This window comes from Callorhinus ursinus, unplaced genomic scaffold (genome assembly GCF_003265705.2).
Source record: "Callorhinus ursinus isolate GAN/ISIS: 27379988/994484 unplaced genomic scaffold, GSC_fseal_2.0 scaffold9, whole genome shotgun sequence".
Lineage (NCBI taxonomy): Eukaryota > Metazoa > Chordata > Mammalia > Carnivora > Otariidae > Callorhinus > Callorhinus ursinus.
The window spans coordinates 47,078,437-47,099,146 of NW_027397071.1; the positions used below are offsets into that span (position 1 = coordinate 47,078,437).

At 38.5% G+C, this 20,710-nt stretch overlaps 1 protein-coding gene across 9 annotated transcripts in view; it reads right to left on the reverse strand.

Moving 5' to 3' along the window:
- The window catches only part of SGIP1 (SH3GL interacting endocytic adaptor 1), a 212,872-nt gene that overhangs the window by 27,169 nt on the left and 164,993 nt on the right, over positions 1-20,710 (reverse strand). For all 9 annotated transcript variants that reach the window (XM_073896580.1, XM_073896581.1, XM_073896582.1 and 6 more), the window contains one exon: positions 4-115. In XM_073896580.1, coding sequence (XP_073752681.1) covers positions 4-115 — 112 coding nt within the window. The remainder of the gene's footprint in view (positions 1-3; positions 116-20,710) is intronic.

The window sequence follows — 20,710 nt, forward strand, 5'->3', positions numbered from 1 at the left end:
TACTTGCTTGGATCTGCTCCTTTGAAGTAGGCATTGACCGTTTCTGTAAATGCTGCTGCAACAGGGAGGGTGTCCTGGGCTCCCATGGTTAGGGGGCTGGGTCCCCTGGAAGAACCTGCACGAAATGAAAAGCTTTCATTTATTATGGACATAGGAGACATATTAGTATATGTGGAACTTAAAGCCCATTTAAAAAAGGATTAAAGGATGAAATCTATTACTGAAAAAACAAAATGTGCTAAGAACCACATGTGTGTATTCAACATAGAGCTCAAGTATTTAAAAGGAAATATTTGGCTGGTTTACAAACAAACACACTTGAAATTAATTCAATTACATATTTTTCTAAGAAAAAAAATCCAAGCAGAAGAATAAAGTCATAGGGGGTTTTCAATGTTTTACATAAAGCATAAGGCAGTATTTGAATGACAGTTTGTACAGCAGGTATTTAATAAAGAAAATGATTAGCTTCCTATTTGAGCACTCACCCTACACTCAAATTTTTTTTTGTTTCTTTATTTTAAAGAGACAATGGCCATGGGGTACCATGTCAGACATTGTCCTTTTCTGGATTATTTCTGTTTCGAAAAGCCCAATTACCTTCAGATCAAGTAGGCTCAAGTTTACATGTCCAAAAACATACACAACATAACATACACCATGACTTAGCGCAGACACACAAGTACATCAGTTCATAGTCTAAATAATAACAGCAACACTCATGTTTATTGAACACCTGCTACACGCCAGGTTCTGCGCTAGAGGGCTTCCAAGAATTATCTCATTCAAACCCTACCTCAGGCCTTTAGGATAACCATTATGATTTCCATTCTATGGAAGAGAAAACTAAAGTTCAAAGAGATAAGGGACTCACCCAAGATAACAGGTAAGTGGCAAAGCTAAAATTCAAAGCTAGATTTGCTGCCCTATAAAGCTTGTGTTTTCCGCATTATATTATACAGTTTGCCTAAATGAAACATTCCCTTTTATGGTTTTGATATAACTTGAGGTTTCTGAAAGGAGCAAAATTTAGGATTGTTGTCTTTGCTATTCATCTCTAGGCATGGTACTAGACAGTAAAGTTTTAGTAATGACAAGTATTTAATTATGTCGTCGCTCACTGCTTCTCCTTCCTATCAAACAAAGCACATTTACTCTTCCCCACCCCAGAGCAGACTATGTATTATGCTTTTTTTCTTTTACCTTTGGTAACTTCTGTACTCTTCTCCGGCCATTAAAAAATCTACCTTTGTGTATCTACCTCCTCAATAAAGTTTTCTTTGGTAATTCTCATTCATGCTGGTCTCTTCTTTAACTGTCTTTCCTTGGCTTTCAGTATTTTGGACTTGGTAATTGATTATTAACAAATACATGCTTACTCTCTACTATGTATAAGGCACTATGGTAGTTTCAAAATTAAGTTAAACATCACCAAAATGTTTGAAGTTAAACACAATCCCTGTCCTCAAGGAGTTACAGTTCAGTGTGCTAACATCATCATTGTCAGTATTTACCAGCATTACCTCCAGCACTGTTATTTGTTGCACACTTAGTATGTGTTTTACATATATTGTCTATGTAATGTATGAAGTGAGTGGAGAGGACAGAGAAGGGTTTCATCAAGAAAGTGATATTGGAGAGAGGCAAACCATAAAACAGACTTAACTATAAAGAACAAACTGAGGGTTGCTGGAGGGGAGGTGGGTGGGAGGATGGGTTATAAATGGTTTGCGAACGAATAGGATCTCACAAGGGGGAGCAAGAAGGCCCAGCGTGTACTTACGTGTGGAACTGAGCAAATATACGGCCTTTTGAGAAACCACAGGAAGTATGGCGCTCTTTGCATGTGAGTGTGCGCAAATGCAGTGGGTATTGAAAGGTTAGACATGGAAGGAGATGAGGTTGGGGGCTGTTAGAAATTAGCTCACGAAAAGTTTTATATAAACACTTAGGAAATTTTGTTTATTTTATAGGTGATTTATAAGCATTAAAATCATAGTTACTTTTTGATAATGTGATACAAATCTATGGATGCTTTTCGAAGCCACGTGCACACGTATACAGTATTCAAATAATTTGAAATAGTGCTTGGAAGTCCTAAGACCGAGGTTAAGAGCACCAACTCTAGAAGATGGGAGGCCTCTGAAGTATTTGAAATAGGGAAGTTATGATGGGCTTGAGTTTAAATTGCTCTAGAGATAGCATGGCCGATAACTTAGGGACAAGGACAATAATGTAGATGAAGAGATCTCTTAGAAAGAAAAAAGGTAAAATTGGCAAGAAATGCAGATGTTAGCAGATAAAGGGAATGTCATAGACATAATATTTTTCAGTTTTGCAAGGCATTTAATGGCTTTCCATGCTATTCTTGTGAATAAAATTGTGAAAGTCAGGTGGATAATAGTCTCGCCAAGTGAATTGACTATTAGATGAATCACAATATCCAATGAGCATGAATCAGTGGTTTTACATCTGTTGTGAAGGAAGTCTCTAGTGGAATACCCTAGAGTTCTATCCTTAGTCTGGGCCTTGGATAAAACTGGGAAAGATGCTTAGAAATGACACATTGTAGTGGCCAAAAGCATGGGATCTGTCATTAAACATACTTGGGATTGAGTTTTGTTTCTAACACTTGTTATTTACATGACCTTTGGCAGGGATGATATAATAACACTCACTTCTTAGGCCTGTTTTGAGGATAAAATGAGGTAAAATATTCAACACAGTGCTTGGTCCATAGTAGGCACTCATTAATTTCCCAAACAATTGTTTTGGGGAAAACTGGTTTGGGTGAAAGAATATGTGAAAAAAATATTTGGGGGATGGAGTTGATCATCAGCTGTCATTACTGGGCTCCAAACATGTCATCAGTTGAGCTACATCAGTGGATGAGTAACAGATGGATCCCCAGAAATGATGGTTTTACTGCTTTTTGTTTGCATGCTTTGTTTTCAAGCTCATCAGGTGGTAATCAGGCCACTTATCCACAAGCTAAATACCAAACTCTTCAGCGTAATGATGGGCAAGACCATCTGCAGTGCTGTAGGCTGAATGTTTGTGTTCCCCCAAATACATATGTTGCAAATCTAATGCCCCAGGTGATGGTATTAGGAGGTGGGGACTTTGGCAGGTGGTACAGTCATGAGGGTGGAGCACTAATGATTGGGATTAGTGCCCTTTTAGAAGAGGCCCCAGAGAGCTAGCTTGTCCCTTCCACCAGGTGAGGACACAGCAAGACCAGCAATCTGCAACCTGGAGGAGGGGTTTCTCCAGGACCCAACCACTGACACCCTGATCTTGAACTTACAAACTTCCAGAACTGTGAGAAATAAATTTGTTGTTTATAAGCCACCTGGTCTGTGATAATTTGTTACAGCAGCCAGAATGGACTAAGACATGCAGTCTGACCCATGTCTATCCATAACCCACCTACCTCCATACCCTCCAGAAACCCTTTATTCAAGCTATGTTTACCTGTGGGCATTATAGTCCTTATTTAGATCTAATCTATAATGCTAGAAGAGGAGAAAACATCAGATCTTTACAAAGAACCCTTTTACCTTAAGAATCCACTGCTTACAATTCTAAATTCTTCACATCTTGATACACTGCAATTAATATGCCATTGTTTTTTTGTTTTACTTTTTCCACTTATTGCATAATTTTCTTTGCTGCTATCTGGTCTCCATACCATTTTTGGCAAGTACGTATTATTCTACAGTCTCCAAATGTTGGGCCATTTCCAGGTAGCAGTTATCCTAATTCTATCTTTGTGTAAACTTGTCTTCTTTCCCTTTTTAATTATTTCCTTAAGATGTAGATTTATTACTACAAGCTGGGATGCCTAAAACATAAGGCAGATAAATTTTTTATTCCTAAGAATGCCATATTATTGCACATAAAGCTTATACTCCATGAAAATGCTATTAGTAATGAACAAAAGCTTTTGTTCCCCTGCAGTACCTGTGAAGTACCTGTTAATTGGATTATTGGAAAACCGGACGAAAACCAGGAGAGCCTAAGATGGTGAGAAATTTAAGCCTCGTGGCCTAAGAAGACTAAGAGGGGCCTAGCAAATATTTTCGAACATCTGAAAGAACATTACCAGACAGTGACTCAAGGGACCAGAGTTCATGGCCATGGATCTGCAAGTGAATAGCTTTGTGACCTTGGGCAATTCAGTTTACTTTTGTTTTTTTTCAATGGTAAAATGAAGGACATAGATTATATATTCTCTGTTTTAGGGTTCTATGATGTTAAGTTGTTTATAGGCATTTAAATTTTTTTGAACTGTAGGAACAATTTTCTAAGACAGAAGTAAGCTGCTTTGAAAAAGTATCCCTTCATTAAAGATTTGAGCGGATCCGTCAAGCATTTACTGAGCCTCTGCTATGTGCAAGATAGTGGTGGGAACACCAATATGTAAACCTCCAGAAAATAAGACATAAACATATGGAAAAATCTAATAACAGTAACATATGCAAGCAAGAGCTTAATAGTTCAAGTGACTATTGAGATTATTTCACTGCAAGAATTATGAGATTATTTCACTGCAAAATTAATTGCCAAATAAGCAGTATAGGGGAGGTTGTTCTGTGACTTAACAAAAGGAAATTTCAGCTCTGGAGTCATAGAGACTTGGGTGTGAATCCTGGGTGCTCCACTTACAACCTGTATGACTAAGGGCAAGCTATTTAACCATCTGTGACTCAGTTTTGAAGTCCAGTAGGTATTTAGGTAGAAAACAGAGGGAGATGATACACAGGTGGTATTCTTCATTGAGCATGGAGATAGACTAGCATTTCTAGGTTCCTTCCACAACCAACATTCTGTTACCATAAGAACAATGAATTCTATGCATGCATGCTTAGATTTTGCAGATCACATATGTGGCCATTATATCTGTTAAAGTTGCTTGATATAATGCTTGGAAGAGTAGGACACAAAAGTTGGTTGAATGTATGTTTTCTTTTGATTCATTCAAATATGAGTTCCTGTAATAATTAAGCATCGTGCTAAGTGCTGACTGATATGCCCCTCCCTTCATGGAGCTTATGTTATGGAAGGGGACTACAATATTAGACACAAATGAAAGATAAAGCACTATATGAAGTTAGAGAATAGCTTAATATTATAATTATTAGAATACTGTTAATGATTATTTTTAAAGAATTCAAGGTAGAAACAGTATTTATGATGTGTATCTTTCCACATAATAAAATATCAAACACAGATGGCTTTATGTTCTTTATACATTGAAAGGATGAACAGGTTCAATATAATTACCTCTATTTCACTCGCCCAAGGTCACTCTGCTAGAAAGTAGTACAGCTAAAATTCAACTCCAGGTCCTGACTCTAACAAAAACAGCAGTAGCAACAATGAAAACGTCTGTACTTCTTACTGCATACTAAGAACTATTCAAGGAGCTCTACTGATATTAACTCTTAATCCTGATACGATCCCTATAAGGCAACCCCCATTATTGTCCTTGTTTCACAGATGGGAAAACCAAGGTCCTGAGTCATTCAGCAGCCTTGCCCATAGTCACCCAGTTAGTAAGCAGTATGAACAGAGCTGGGACGCAAACCTAGGATTGCCTGACTCCGGATCCCGCACTCTTACCTACTCTGCTCTAAGAGCACAGAAGTCAGAACAAATTAGGCATCTGATGGTGCATTTGCAGTATCCTCAGAAGGTCAGGCTGCTGCCACTAGCTTGTGGGGTTGTGACAAAATAGTAATTCCAGGGTCCTGGAAAGCAATTGGCAATGCACACTTAAGGAGTTCTGAGAAATGGAAAAGGCACACAGAGTTACCAGTATGTGCTGGTATTTTCTCAAAGGCAGTTTTCTATGACTCTTTTTACCAAGCAACATCACACATACCCCCTAAGGCTAAAAAGGAATTAAATCCTCATAACAGTATGACATCTTTAAAAGATAAGGTCATTAACTTGGGGAAGCATTTCCTGAGCAGTTCACTGGAATGTGAGTATGAGTGTGGAATATAAACTGTATATGTAAACATGTGAAGGGAGAAAGGGGGGAGAAGGGAAGAGAGAGAGATTTTAAAAGAGAAAGATACAAAGGGATAAAAAAACAGAAAAAGGGGAAGCAGAATCCACAGGTCCAGAAATTGAGTAAGAGTATAAGAAGGCTAACTTTACAAGTAAGTGAATGTTGGTGCGCCGGGTTCACAGAGCTGCCTGGCCTCACCCTGCCGCCAGTCGGTCATTGGCGTGGAGGTGAGCATGTCATGAAGGCGTGCCCAAAGCAAACCTGAGTAGTGGGCAACGTCTCACCTCCCCTTTCCGTACCCTCGTCTTCATTTCGTGTATAATGTTTTCCACTTGGCAGTACTGAAAGTTAGAACTGTTTTCACTCAAGACTAGCTCATGGAGAGGACTTATTTTCAGTTGTTTTAAATTTATTATGAATTTATAGTCAAAGTAGTGCCTCCCTCAGGGGTGTTGGCAGCATTTGGCTCTATATGCTCAATAAATGGTAATAACTATTCTTTTTTTTTTTTTTTTAAAGATTTTATTCATTTATTCATGAGAGACAGAGGGAGAGAGAGAGAGAGAAGCAGAAGGAGAAGCAGGCTCCCAAGAAGCAGGGAGCCCGATGCGGGACTCGATCCCAGGACCCCGGGACCATGACCTGAGCCGAAGGCAGACGCTTAACCATCTGAGCCACCCAGGCGCCCGGTAATAACTATTCTTTACTGTGCCCTCACTTTGTGCCAAACTCTTGGGATGCTTTACTTGTGCTATCTCCTTTGATTCACACAACCGCCTCACCAGTGCGATTTTTAACATCTCTTTCTTACAGATGAGGAAGTGCTGAGAGCTTAAGTAACTAGCTCATATTCAGAGAGCAAGCGACCTATACTTAGTTACTATTTTTTTTAAGACTTTATTTATTTATTTGAGAGAGAGAGAGCACCAATAGAGGGGGAGGGGCGGGGGGAAAGGGAGAGGCAGACTCTCTGCTGAGCAGGGAGCCACACTCGGGGCTCATCCCAGGACCCTAGGATTAGGAACTGAGCTGAAGGCGGACGCCCAACCAACTGAGCCACCCAGGTGCCCCTTATTTTAGTTCTTATGCTTTGCTGTTACAGTAAAGAGTCTAGGGCTGTGTCAGAGTGTGGACTTCAGTCTTGATCGTGCTGCTTAGTTCACATTTGACCTTGAACAGGTCAGTTATTCCAGCTGCATGCCCATTAAATGGGGACATTGATATCAGGGCTAGCAATTCTATCTGACGGTACAGAGGGTTTGCCCTTTGAAAAGCCCAGGTGCTGTAAGAATAGCAAGTTTTACCTTCTGTTCATCTGGGGTTGGAAACAGTCACTCTGAAAGCACAACTGGAAGCATGAACAGCAGGAGAGAGTGGTTTTGTTTGTTTGAAGACCGTTTCCACCCTTGCAGTCTACCAACCCAACTGCCCACCCCACCCGGCCTGCTGTAGGCGGGAGGCGAATGACTCTTATGTCCAGGAGTACGAATGCTGGAGAGGGAACCAACAGAAAGCAACAAAAGGCTCAGAATGCATAAATGAAGAAGGAAGAAATTCCAAGAGTTGTATGAAGTAGTGGACAATAGGAGTTGGGTTAGCTTTTTCTAAAAAAAAAAAAGTGGATTGTATTAGTTAGAATTAATAAAAAGATAATTATGTTCAATTCCATGATAATTTATAGATGATATTCTATACAATGCAGTGAGAGAGACAAATAATGTTGGAATCAGATTGAATTATGTTTGAATCCTGACTTTATCACTTACTGTGGGACCTTGAGCAGGTTACTTAACCTCTCTGGTCCAGCTTCATTGTTTTGTGAAATGGAGACGGTACCTCCTACAGATGTTATGAGAATTAAACATGATGACGTAGGATGTCCTTGTTACCTGAGGATAGTCAGTATCAGAAAAAAAAAATCACTTAAAAATGAATGTATTTAAGCAGTTCCTAAAATTTTATGGTATGTAGTGGCAAAAGGCTTGATTTGGACTCGAAATTGTCATAGACTAAATCTGTGAAAAAATCTTTTAACGCACTACAGTTAAATAATTAGTGAGTTCTTAGAGTGAGCAAAATTGACTTGTGTTGCTATTTCGAGAAAGGGTTCACTTTTCTGATAAAATTGTATTAGAGCTTTACACACCAATTTAGGTTCAGATTTGGCTTTGATTCACGATCATAAGGTGAGCCATTACTGCAGAGTTAATTGAGAGTTTTACAAATTTCCTAAGGGCCTCTCAATTTCTTGATTTTCTTTTGAAGAGTATATGATGTAAGCCTCCTTTTCTTCTTTAGTTATTACTAGCTTTATTTTTGCTAAACCCTCAGCTGACAATGACTTTGAGTGTAACCTAAAGATCTTTACACTGTGGCTTTCATTGACTTTATACAATCCTATATCCATTCTATGATTGGCAATCTCACTTTTCAACAAACGTGCACTGTAGTTGCATTGTATGTCCATCATTCGTAAGATCAGACATTTATGGAGAAACTGACTGACTGCATATATGTAATGAATAGGGACACATGCTATAGATGCTAGTGTTAACTTGTGAAAAGTGATATTAGAATGGGGACTAATGTTACAAGTAAATACTTCCATGTCATATTGGTCTTTACTTTCTTACAAAATCAAATAACTGTAAAGATGCCAGTAATGACACTTGGGTGAAGGGTTTCACTGGGTACCTACCTGCACATAGTCAATGCTCAATAAATGATAGCGATCATCATGAACAACAAAGAAAAATCTGCCTTGCCATCACAAACGTAATGTATTGGTTCAGGCTCCCCTCAATGCTATATGCATTTAGCACACCAGGGAAGATAAAGAGAAGACTAGAACTTCTTACATCAGTAGAAAGAATTGTATCCCAAGAGCTTCCTTGAGAAGGTGAGTTGTGCTCTTGAGACCTTGTAAGTCTTTGCTGAAGTGATGATTAATAAAGAAATGTTACTTTTTAAAAATCACAGCAGCTTCATTAAAAAAAATTTTAGGATAGGTTTGTAAGGAAAGGAGTCAATAGAAAGTTACTACATAAAAATTTTCTAGTTTTTTCTTTTTCTCTACATCTAGTTGGTTTACATAAACTAGTTGGTTTAAATGATATGAAATATATATGTGTATGTTGTATAGATGTGTTCATGTGTACGCTGCATATAAAACACTATACATAAATTATTTTGTGTATTTTGGTATATTTGTATATTTGTGTCTATTTGAGAATTTCTGGTAGCCTAATAAATGCTACAGCCTAATCTAATAAATAATAATGCTGTGATGAGAGCTAAATTGAGCATATACTTTTTATATTCTAGGGGCTTTGCTAAATGTTTCACATGTATTACCTTACTGCATCCTCATAATTTTAAGAAAAAACCTATTATCATCACTATTTTATAGATGACAAAACCAGAGGCTTATAAAAGTTTAGAACTTTCCCCAATTGCTACGTTGGCTTCTCACATCACGAGATAAGTAACACCAACTAACTTGCTGAGTGCCAGTAAAAAGGAAAAAGGGCAAACCTCATAAAAGCAAGCATCAGTATTACTGAGTACCTGCTGTGAGCTGAACACTGTCTTGTATGCTTTACACATAGCGCATCATTCAATTACCACCAAATTCTGTGCCTGGTAGACATTTCTACATATTAGAGATCAAGAAAGCGAGTCTGAAAAAAAGAGTCATTTGCTTGCATTCTCACAGACAGTAGGTGGCGGAGTCAGGATTTAAGTTTTAGGTCCACTTAACTTTGTGTTCCTTCCATAGAAGGAGCCCCATAGGTCTTACCTTGACTCACAGTGGCATTGTGTGAATTATATCTATTACATGCTTTTCAGTGTGCAAGACATTTGCCTCTAGGAAAATGAGGAAGGCACACTTAAGAAAGTCAGTTTGCACAGAGCAGAGTTAAGGATACTTAATTTCTGGGTACACAAATGGGATGAGAGTTATTTTCAGTCTTCCTCTTCATAAATCCCTGCTTACCTGCCTGCAGATATACATACATACATACATACAAATATAGTATATTTTTGATGAGCATATATTTCTTGCTTTTCAAATTCCACTCAGTCCAGAAACATGACCAGTTGACATTTTTGCCATGTTTCATAGAGAATTTTCTTCGAGCTGGGTCTTTGCTTACAGTTCCCAAACCATCATCCAACACTAATGCCATATTTAATTAACTTCCTAAAATAATATTTTTGACTCCAAAAATAAAAAAATATACTTGTTTTTATCATCAAAATCACAGCAAACATATTCATCACAAGGACTATTGTTAAAAATGGACACAAGTTAGGAGACAAAGCCATAACGAAAATGTTTTTGGTATGAAGACTCGCATGACCAAATCCTAGACAATTTTGTATAGATAGTACTGAGAGTTTGTTTGATCCAGCATCTAAGGCTGAGCCAGCAAGAGCATGGTATACAGAGAATATGAATAATGATATCAACGGCTAATTTATATAGAGCACTTATGTGTGATGGCCACTGTGCTGAATACTTTACCTGCATATTGTCTTCTACTCTCAAAACATCTCTCTGAGGTCCATACTGTTATGTATGTTTTACCATTCACTGAGGGAATTGAATCTTAGTAAAATTACATGGTTTGCTCGAGGTAACTGGCTCTACAGTAAGTAGAAGTGCCGGGACTGAAAACCAGGTCTAAATTTCAATGACATTCTTAAACCCTACCCTATATTATCAATGTTTGTCCATTCATGTTAGTGAGCTTTGCTCCAAGATTCAGGTGGGTGGACAGCATGCATCCTTAGTGGGGGAGTATCGCCCCAGACGTGTGAAAATTGGTTCTTGGGGGAAGGCGAAAGAAATCTTAATTTTTTATGTATAAAGCACACAGATAGACATGCAGTACACAGCCAGATATATTGTACATTTGTGACATTAAAATTCTACTGGGGAGGGATTAGGGGAAAACAAAGGTCTAAAAAGACTCCCTGGGTAAAAGGAGGGGCTAATGAAGAAAAGTTTGAGTTGCACTGATTTCTAGCTTTAAAAGAGCCATGCACGTGAATGTCCTTGTATACCTCAGCAATTGTCTTGGGAAAAACTGCAAGCACTGGTTTAGCTAGAGGATAATAGTTTCTTTCTTCAAACTTACGCTGAGTGATTAATATTTACAGTGCCACAATTATGGGTGATCTATTCAAGACACTTGGGAAAATATCTAATAAGGACCATATAAAGGAACAGAGAACAGGAAGGAAAGGCTGGAGAGCTTTGTCAAGCTAGGAGAGGTGTTCTATGGGCAACATGAGCAATCCCTGAGCTGAGGCAGGGAGGAAGTGAATATAGTCGGGGGATCTGATATCCTCAGAGAAGCTAGAGAGAGCCTGGGTCAGGTTTCAAACCAAACGGAGCAAGGCCAAGAATACAATGGTGGGGGATAGTGACACAGATCCAAGAGCACCAACAGAACAGGCAAGGAGTCTGTTAAGGAATAGGGAGAATTAGAGGTTCCAGAAAATATACCCAAGCACATTTGGGTGGGGGAAATCTGTTTTCCTGTGGAAAGTCTGGTATGTATTTTTAGAGAACTAGTGGCTACTTGATGGTAAGGCCTAGGAGTTGACAACATTAGTATATTAGCTTGTTAGAGTATTCCTCAAGAACAAGTGGGCAACATAAAGACTTTTAAAAAAGGAACAAGGTATTCACTGAATAACCATAAATGACTAAAAAAGTATGAAAAGTTCAGCCTCACTAGTTACCAAAGAAATGCAACAGGATGAGAGAAATTTTTACCCTTTCAGATTAGAAAAGATCTAAAAACCCAATACTTCATGCAACGGGCACTGTAAGATAATGTTATTGGAAGTAAAAATTGGTATAACCTTTCTAGAAAATTGCCTGGCAATGGGTACCATGAACTTTTAAAAGCTGCACAATTTTAGCCCATAATTCCAATTTTAAGAATCTATTCTAAGAAAAGTATCTTCAGGCCAAAGAATTATATGCAAAGATGTTCACTGCATGTGGGAAAATTTGAAGCAATTTAAATGCCTAATAATTGAAGTGAAATAAATCATGATTCATGACAATGAAATGCTAGGCAGATGTTAAAAAGTTTTGAGTAATTAAAAATGGAGCTAAAAGCAATTACATATCACATTTTCCCAATTAGATTGGAAAAAGTGAAAAATATTGTTATAACTATGTTGATAAAGGCATGGAAAAGTGTTAATCATAATGCTGGTATAAAATTTTTGGGGAGACATTTGGCAATAATGTAGTAATGTTTAAAATGTGAATACCCTTTAACATAGCAATTGCATTTTTAGTAATTTTCTTTAGGACAAATTAAGACAGGTACATAAAGATACAGGTTTAAGGCTGCTCATTGCACCACTTTACATAATAGAAATAAAAAGGGTAAAAACCTAAACATCCCCTAATAGAAGACAAGTATATGTATATAATACTATGGAACCATTAACATGGTTATACAGATGTATGTGTATATATGCACACACACACACACACACGCACACACTCTACATATATTAAGTTGAAATGGCTTCTATTGGGGCACCTGGGTGGCTCAGTCTGTTGAGCATCTGACTCTTGGTTTCGGCTCAGGTTGTGATCTGAGCATCGGGAGATAGAGCCCCGCTTCAAGCTCTGAGCTCAACACAGAGTCTGCTGGAGATTCTCTCTCCCTCTCTCTCTGTCCCTACCCCCACTGGCATGTGCGTGTTCTTTCTCTCTCTCTCTCAATAAATAAATAAATAAATAAATCTTTTAAAAAAAGAGAAATGATTACTATTGACTGAAGATTATAGGGCAGATTATATATTCTATTGCATAAAATTCTAGGTAACATCTTTCCTTGAGCTTAAGAAATACTTTTGAAAACATTGTAACATTTCTGAAGTTGAGATGCATCTTCTAAATGATGTCGAAAGAAACCAGGCGGCTGCTAACAGAGCAGGTTCCACCATTGTCTTTCTACTTGTGGGAATGTCACCACGAGTAAAAGTTACCAGCTCACCTCACAGTCTCCTTGGTTGAGCTGAGTTACTTGGATTGGTAGCCTCTCATGATTACATTTTAACTTACATTTGGACCCTTCTTTCCCTTTAAAATACTTTTAAAAAAATTTCATCTGCTGCAGTAATAAAGTGAGAAGTTATTTGTACACACGAGATAAACTGTCACATACCAGGCTACGCAACTGCAAGCAGGAGAAACCGCCACATCCTTTGTAAACTAAACCACAGAGTTCTGAAAGATGGCACAAGTAGGTTATGACTGAATTATGCATCATGTAAGAATATATAACTCAGGTGCCAAAACTGTATCTGTCAAAAACTTCTAGATGACTTTCAAAAAAGCTGTTTACGTTTGGCAATTTATAAATAAACTCAGGAATACTAATGCAGATAAAAGTCTGGAATTTTTGATGTGCCCCCAACTTAAACTATCAGGGTCAAAGAGAAGAAAGAAGTCAACGTTATGACCATGTGGCATAAAAACCTAACCGCTGATGGCCAGAATTGATTTAGATCTATCTTTTATTCGGAATATGGAAAAGGTTTAGACTCAATTTCTAATTGTTATACTTTAGATGGTGGCTTGCATTGGGTCTATTATTGGTTAGAAAAAATGCTTTCCTACATTTAATGAAGTTTATTTTGCACCCCCAAAATCATTATTAAACCAGTGGAACATATCCTAAAGGATAGCCCTTTGGAATCAAGCAAATGTAACACACACGTGTGTGTATAGATATCTATAGAGAAAGGCTGTTCTTTAAGATTTTTCAACAAACGTTAAAAATGTCATCTCTACTAATCTCTCAAAAGTATGATCAGTGTGGTATTTACTTTTTTTTTATAGTTGTAGGATCTTTTTCTCCCCTTTCAGCTTTATTGAAGTATAATTGAGAAACAAAATTGTAAGAAATTTAAAGTGCACATCATGATGATCTGATATACATATACATTGTGAAAAGATTCCTCCCATCTAGTTAATGAACACATTCATCACCTTACCTATATGTGAGAACATTTAAGTTCTACTCTCTTAGCAAATTTCAATTGTACAATACAGTACTGCCAACCATAGTCACCATCTTATGCAGTAGAGCCTCAGACCTGAATCATTGTATGGTTGAAAGTTTGTACCCTTTTATCAACTTCTCCCTATTTCCCTCACCTGCCAGCCCCAGACTACCAACCACTTTTCTATTTTCTGTTTCTGTAAGTTTGACTTGCTTTTGTTTTTGTTTGAGATTCCACATATAAGTGAAATCATGCAGTATTTATCTTTCTCTGTCTGGCTTATTTCACTTAGCAAATGCCCCCAAAATCCATCCATGTGGCTGCAAACAGCAGGATTTCCTTCTCTCTCTGTATTTACTCCTTTATGTATACTTTCCATAGTGTGTGAATTTTAAAAAATAATGTGCTTAAATCGATCTCATGATCAGAATAAAGCAAATTGTGAGCTATTTTAAAATACATTTGAATGGCATAGTGGACATTATCATATGTTAAAATAAAAGGATGCATAATTATAAAAATGCACACTACACATGCATACACGCACACAGTCACATCACATGAAAAATGCTAGAAATGATATACACCAAAGTGAAAACAGTGGTTATCCATGGTTATTAGACTGTAGGCTATTTCATTTTCTTTATATTTTTCTGTTTTTCTAAATTTTCTATAATGAGCACGCATTACTTTGGTATTGTGGCAAAATATATAAATAGAAATTGGGATTTAGATCTTAAATACCACTGAGGTTTCTACATTTCTCCTTTATTTTTTTTGAATGGTTCTTTGTTCTTATAGTTAAAAAGTGGATGCTGGGGGGTGATTTTGAACACTATTAAAAGTTATTCCCCTGGGGGCTGATATTTATGAATGGAGAGGCATGGAGAATGCCACTGTGGTCTGACCTGTCTGAAAGCCTGTGATTTGAGCTGCCAGTTTCATGGGGAATGGGCTGCGAGCAGAGTCCAAAAAAAGGCAAAATCTAAGGAAAGGAATAATCAGCATTGAATAACTCATGCTTCCTCTTCCTGGCCTCATGCTTCAATGACGACTGCAACTCTCAAAAGTCACCAAAACATCCTTGAAAAATTAACATCATCCTTGCTCCTTTGGGACACTTCTCCAGAATAACCTTTCGTGCTTTCTCAGAGGCACATTTCAACCCTCTAAATCAGAACTTAGGGGGAAGGCATGTTGTAATTATTCTGAATATAAGATCAAGAAACACAATGGTAAATAGCACGTGCTGTCTGTGAAGGTGTGCCAGCAGGAAAAGAGATCCCAAGGCCATATTTACTCACATCCTGGTGACTTAGTACAAAATAGCCAGCAGAAGTGGAACAAGTCCAGGAGACTTCTGGCTGCTAAAATTCCATGCTCTGGCAGAAATTACCTCCATATGTATGTTGCAAAATAGTTGAAGACACAAAAGTGTGAAAATCTTAAGGGCAATGGCTTCTCTTAATGCTCTGTCTTAAATGCCATATCTTGATGAACCCAAATCAATCTGGGACTAATAAATGAAACAATGAATGCAAAATTCTTAGCACGTTTTAAACATTCATTAATGGCAATGATTGTTTTAGGAAATGATTACATGCATATAGTACTTTATAGTTCACAAAGACCTGTCACAAAGGACTGACTAAAATCTATTCATTCCACATCCATGAAGTGGCTTAGAAATGGGAGATTCTCTTGAGTCTTGACACCACCTCTTTGAATCACTTCTTCAATCATTATGTCAGCTTTCCTCTCTGAAGGGGGTGGCCAGGGATTCTTCTATGTCTGGGGTGGCCGGAGTCCAGAGTATAATGGATGGGCAGCCTTAATTTATGTCTTAGAGGACACATAATAATAATGAAAAAAAAAAAAAAGGCTATCTCATGATGAAGGCTCGCAACTATGCAAAGGTAAAGCAGCTCCCCCCGCCCCCCAGTGATTCTCAGCTTCTCCATTCTTTTTCTCAGGAAGTTGGAAATTACTTGTCAAATCTGCTGAAATGCCATGATTTACAAACCCTTTAATAAAAGAGACGGTAACAGATTTTCTTCCAGCATCTCCCATCAGCATGAACACAGCACCCCGAGGAGGGTATCACCGGCCAGATCACTAGTCTCCACAAGTCAGCTTTAATGATAGGCTCTGGTGGAGGCGGGAGATGTACAGCAGGGAGGATGCATTCTGCTTCCAAATCATTCTCCTGTTCCATAAGCAGAGGGGAAAAGATTGCTCCTTGTCCCTGCTGATGAGGAGGGAGGCCGCGTAGCAACTCATAGCAGACCAAGTTTGGCAACATGTTTTACGTGGACGAAGGCTAGAGTGCTACAACACAATCTTCTCCAAAGCAGGCAAAAACTATACAAAACACAGCCACGTTACAAGGAAGGGAAGTGTGAAGTTGGAGACTCGTGCTAGTAGCTAATGGTTATTGAGTGCCTCGCATGCACTGACCTCAGTACTTGACCATTTAATCGTGACTTCAACCTTATGCACAAGGTGCCATTGCTATTCTGATTTCCACAGGAGGAAACTGAAACTTTGAAAATTAGGTAACTTACCTAAAGTTGCATAGATGCTGAGGCTATAATTCAGACCTGGAGGGTTAATTCCGGAGCCAATGTGTGCACACACACGCATGCACACACAGACACTTTTTCTCTCCATATATACAGGTGTATACATTCTCTTTCATTCTCTACATATAACATATATTTTTCTCTCTGTGTGTGTATGTGTGTGCCTGTCAATGTGCTGAGAGTAAACATATAAATTAATTGGGGACTCTTCTTCTATTTTTAGTATCTAGGATAATACCCAATATACCAGTAGGTTAACATTTTTACATTAAGTAAGATTTTACATCAGAACTCTAACTCGGGGCGCCTGGGTGGCTCAGTCGTTGAGCATCTGCCTTCGGCTCAGGTCATGATCCCAGAACCCTGGGATCAAGCCCTGCATTGGGCTCCCTGCTCCGCGGGAAGCCTGCTTCTCCTTCTCCCACTCCCCCTGCTTGTGTTCCCTCTCTTGCTGTCTCTCTCTCTGTCAAATAAATAAATAAAATCTAGAAAAAAAAAATTCTAACTCAGCGACATTTTATATTTCTTCAAAGCAGACTCTGTGTAGACTTAAATAGCACTCTCATCTTTTCCTTTGGAAGCTCTCCCTAACTTCTAGGCCAGGTTAGGTCTCCCTGCTGGGTGCCTCCAAAATACCTACTTCTGAATATAACAATCTCTGCACATTATTGTAACTATTTGTTTAATGTCTGATTCTATGCTCCATGAAGGGAGGAACATGTCTTTCTTGTTCACTACTGTAAACCTAATACATTTCATAGTACCGTGCACATAGTAGGGACTCAATGAACACTTGCTGATTGAATGAATATATCCATAATAATATCTGTCCCTATAGCAATATTATCAAAGCCTTATTCCACAGATTTGTTCATTGTTTTCCCTATCAGATACCACCTACCTACTGCAGAATTAATAAACATAGAAAACCATAGCATTTTGCTATGCACCCATCAGTCAATTTCACATATATTTGTGTGTGTTGTGTGTGTACATAAACATATGTGTATGTGTGTGTTTGTGTGTGTGTGTGTACGCTCTCTCTCCATATAAACATATGAAGACAGTCCTGATTCTGGCCAAAGCAGAGTGACTATGAGCACATCGAGGCATATACATATTTGAGCTGCCATGAGGAATATTTCAAGTCAAACTCTACAATATCATAAAAGACAACAAATTCCTTCTTTTGAACATGACAGATGTGGCTATAAGTTTATTATGAGGATAGGTAGGGAACATCACAGTATTTTGCAAGAGCTCCTGCTTCCTGGAAAAAGAAAAATGAAGTGTCCTATAAAATACAGTTTTCTTTCTATTCATAGGCAAGGAAATCCAAAATTTATTATTCAATTATTTTTAAGATTTAGACAAGTCATTAAATTGTTATTTGATGTACACAAGAAATACTAAAATATGCTTAGTCTCATATGATGTTCAGTTTTGAGTGTTCCTATCTGTGTGTCAGAGGGAAGAAAAAGGAGGCAGAGATAAAGGGTGGTAAGGTCCTTGAAGACGCTCGAGGACACACCCCCAAGGAGGACAAAGGCTTTGATGGGAAGCAGTTGGAGAAAGGAGGCAGTGTGTCATCTCTACGTTGACTTGTACGTGCAATAACAGCCAACTAAAAGCTGGTATTTTCCTTCTAGTCTTGATGTCTGCAATTTTCCTATCTGGTACTTAGGTTAACCATCACGAGAGTGCAACTGGGTCAGCCAGTTAGCCATTCCTTAGAGCAAAGACAACTGCGAGACGAAAGACCAGTAAAAGGTCTAGGCATGTGATACATTCCACAAAAGCATATCCACTGAATATCATGCATTAAAAATTAATCACTAATATTTGTGTGGTTATTTAAAGAAAGGATACAATAAAGAAAGTCCCAAGTCACAATGCATTCTTTTTCCAATCTGGCTCCTGAATGCAAGCATGCCCCAAGGTTAAACCCTTACCTCTATGGATTCAGTCCTTATCTCTAAGCAAATGACTCCCAAATTTGCACAATCTGTTTACTCCTGGACTCATCTACATGGAAGGTGCAGGACCTTTAGGTTGAGAGGTCCCAAAAGTAACTCATTTTTTTTCTAGTTGTCTTGGAGATCCCTTTCTCCTGGTTTGCAACATCACCTTTCTCCCTGTGTATCGGGACGCAAGATTTCACTCCTTTCCGCATCCTAGTAGATTTCAAATGATGCTACTTTGATGGTGTTTTTCAAAGCTCAAGATGAAAACGGTACTGTCGATCCCTACTACTTCTCTCGAACTGCTTCAGTAAATCCCCAAATTTTGTCAGTCAGCCCAAGTCCCTGTGCCTCCAGAAGTTGTTCCAGATTCTTCCCGGTTAAAGTCTATCCACTATTCAAACGTTTCCAGCACTTTTTTGCATTCTATTACGACTGTTGCTATAGTATGCCTTTTGTAGGAAGTGCCCATCTCCTCCATTTCTTGTGAATTCCTTGAAGGCAGAAGCAGCATTTTCCCTCCATCACTCCTGCACACGGGCTTAGAGCTCAGAGGACGTCATGGAAGGCTTATTAACCACTGCATAGAGGAATGCATGCGTGGATATTCGTTACCTTTTCTCTTCTATTCATCATTGACCCTAGTTCCCTTTTCCTGCTCTAGGGAACAATTTAACCTATGCTTCAGCTTTTAAAATTGTTTACACATAGCAACTCTTCTTTCTGGGGCTTTGTGCTGATCTCATTAATTCTCTATTTGGTAACTCCAGTCAGATGGGAAATGCCGTTATGTAATCTACTTCTGTGCCCAGGCATGTGTCATTCAAACTCAGGATTCATCTCCCAAAATGACACTTGCCAGTGGGGATCATTTCCAAGATGTGGCCAGAGGTATGGATTACTGAGCAGCGTGGACAGAAAGTGTGTTGGAGCTGAAGAAGTCAAAGAGGCCCTAAAACCAGGGTGTTGGATGGGTCATCCACATCAGTCTATGTCACAGGATAAAGCTATGAAGCAAGGTGAGGAAGAGGGTTAAAAGGGGCTTCCAGCATCTCTAAGCCTGCAGTTAAATGCAGAGGACAAGAAGGTCAGCAGTGGACGGCAAGAAGGAGTGGTAGGCAGTCGAATTATCAGGTGGGTTGCACATAGGCACAACAGGAGGTGGTCTGGAAGTGGCAACAGGGAATTGGGAGAATTCAAACAGTGCCTTGTAGTTCCATGACATATGGCCCACAGAACTTTCCAGGGAGAGTGCTACAGAAGTGATGGTCTCTGAAGAGAGCTGGGATTCAGTTAAGGAAACAGGTGGGCGAGGCTGGCAGAGAGCCTGCGGATGTAGAGGAGGGTGTTGCTAAGGATGTGACATTCCTGAAGGCGTGATACGGGTAAGAGCAATAACGGGAGCACAGAACAGTCTAGAGATGAGTGTGCAAGAGGCTGTATGCACAGAGGATGGAGATGCTATTCAGACACAATGACACTTAAGAATGGTTGCAAGGTTTTTTGTTTGTTTGTTTTTCATTACCAAATACAAGATGATTTTGTAGTTAAATAAGCTAAACAGAGAGGGACAGCACATTTCTGGAAACATCTTCATGTTAAAATGTTCTAGGGAATTGTTCAAATGTCTAATGGTCACATCTTCTATTTGTCATGGAAATATCTTTCCTTTCTTTCCATCTCAGAAGAATACATGATAGCTTCATACTCTTGGATGAATTAATTTATTATCTTTTGCAACCTTTATTTTTTTTAAAACCCAACTTAAATAGGTTAAGATATTACTGAAACTGTTTATCAAAGTGAAACACTAAGACAAGCTTTGGAACTCTTTTGGTTTAGAACCATTGTTTAACACCTTTCTACCTTTTTTGTTAAATCAAATTTGAAAGTATGAAGCATATCATGTTTGTTTGCAAATAAATTCATAAGCCAATGTTCATTAGTTGGTTGGTTGGTTTAGCGGCTCAAACACTTACTGAGTAACTATAATGCCTAGAGCACTGTATGAATGAGACCAGCTAAGGTTTTGAACACTATAAAAGCACTATTTAGATGCCAATAAATAATGATTTAAAAGTTGTTTAGAACAGGTGAGTAAT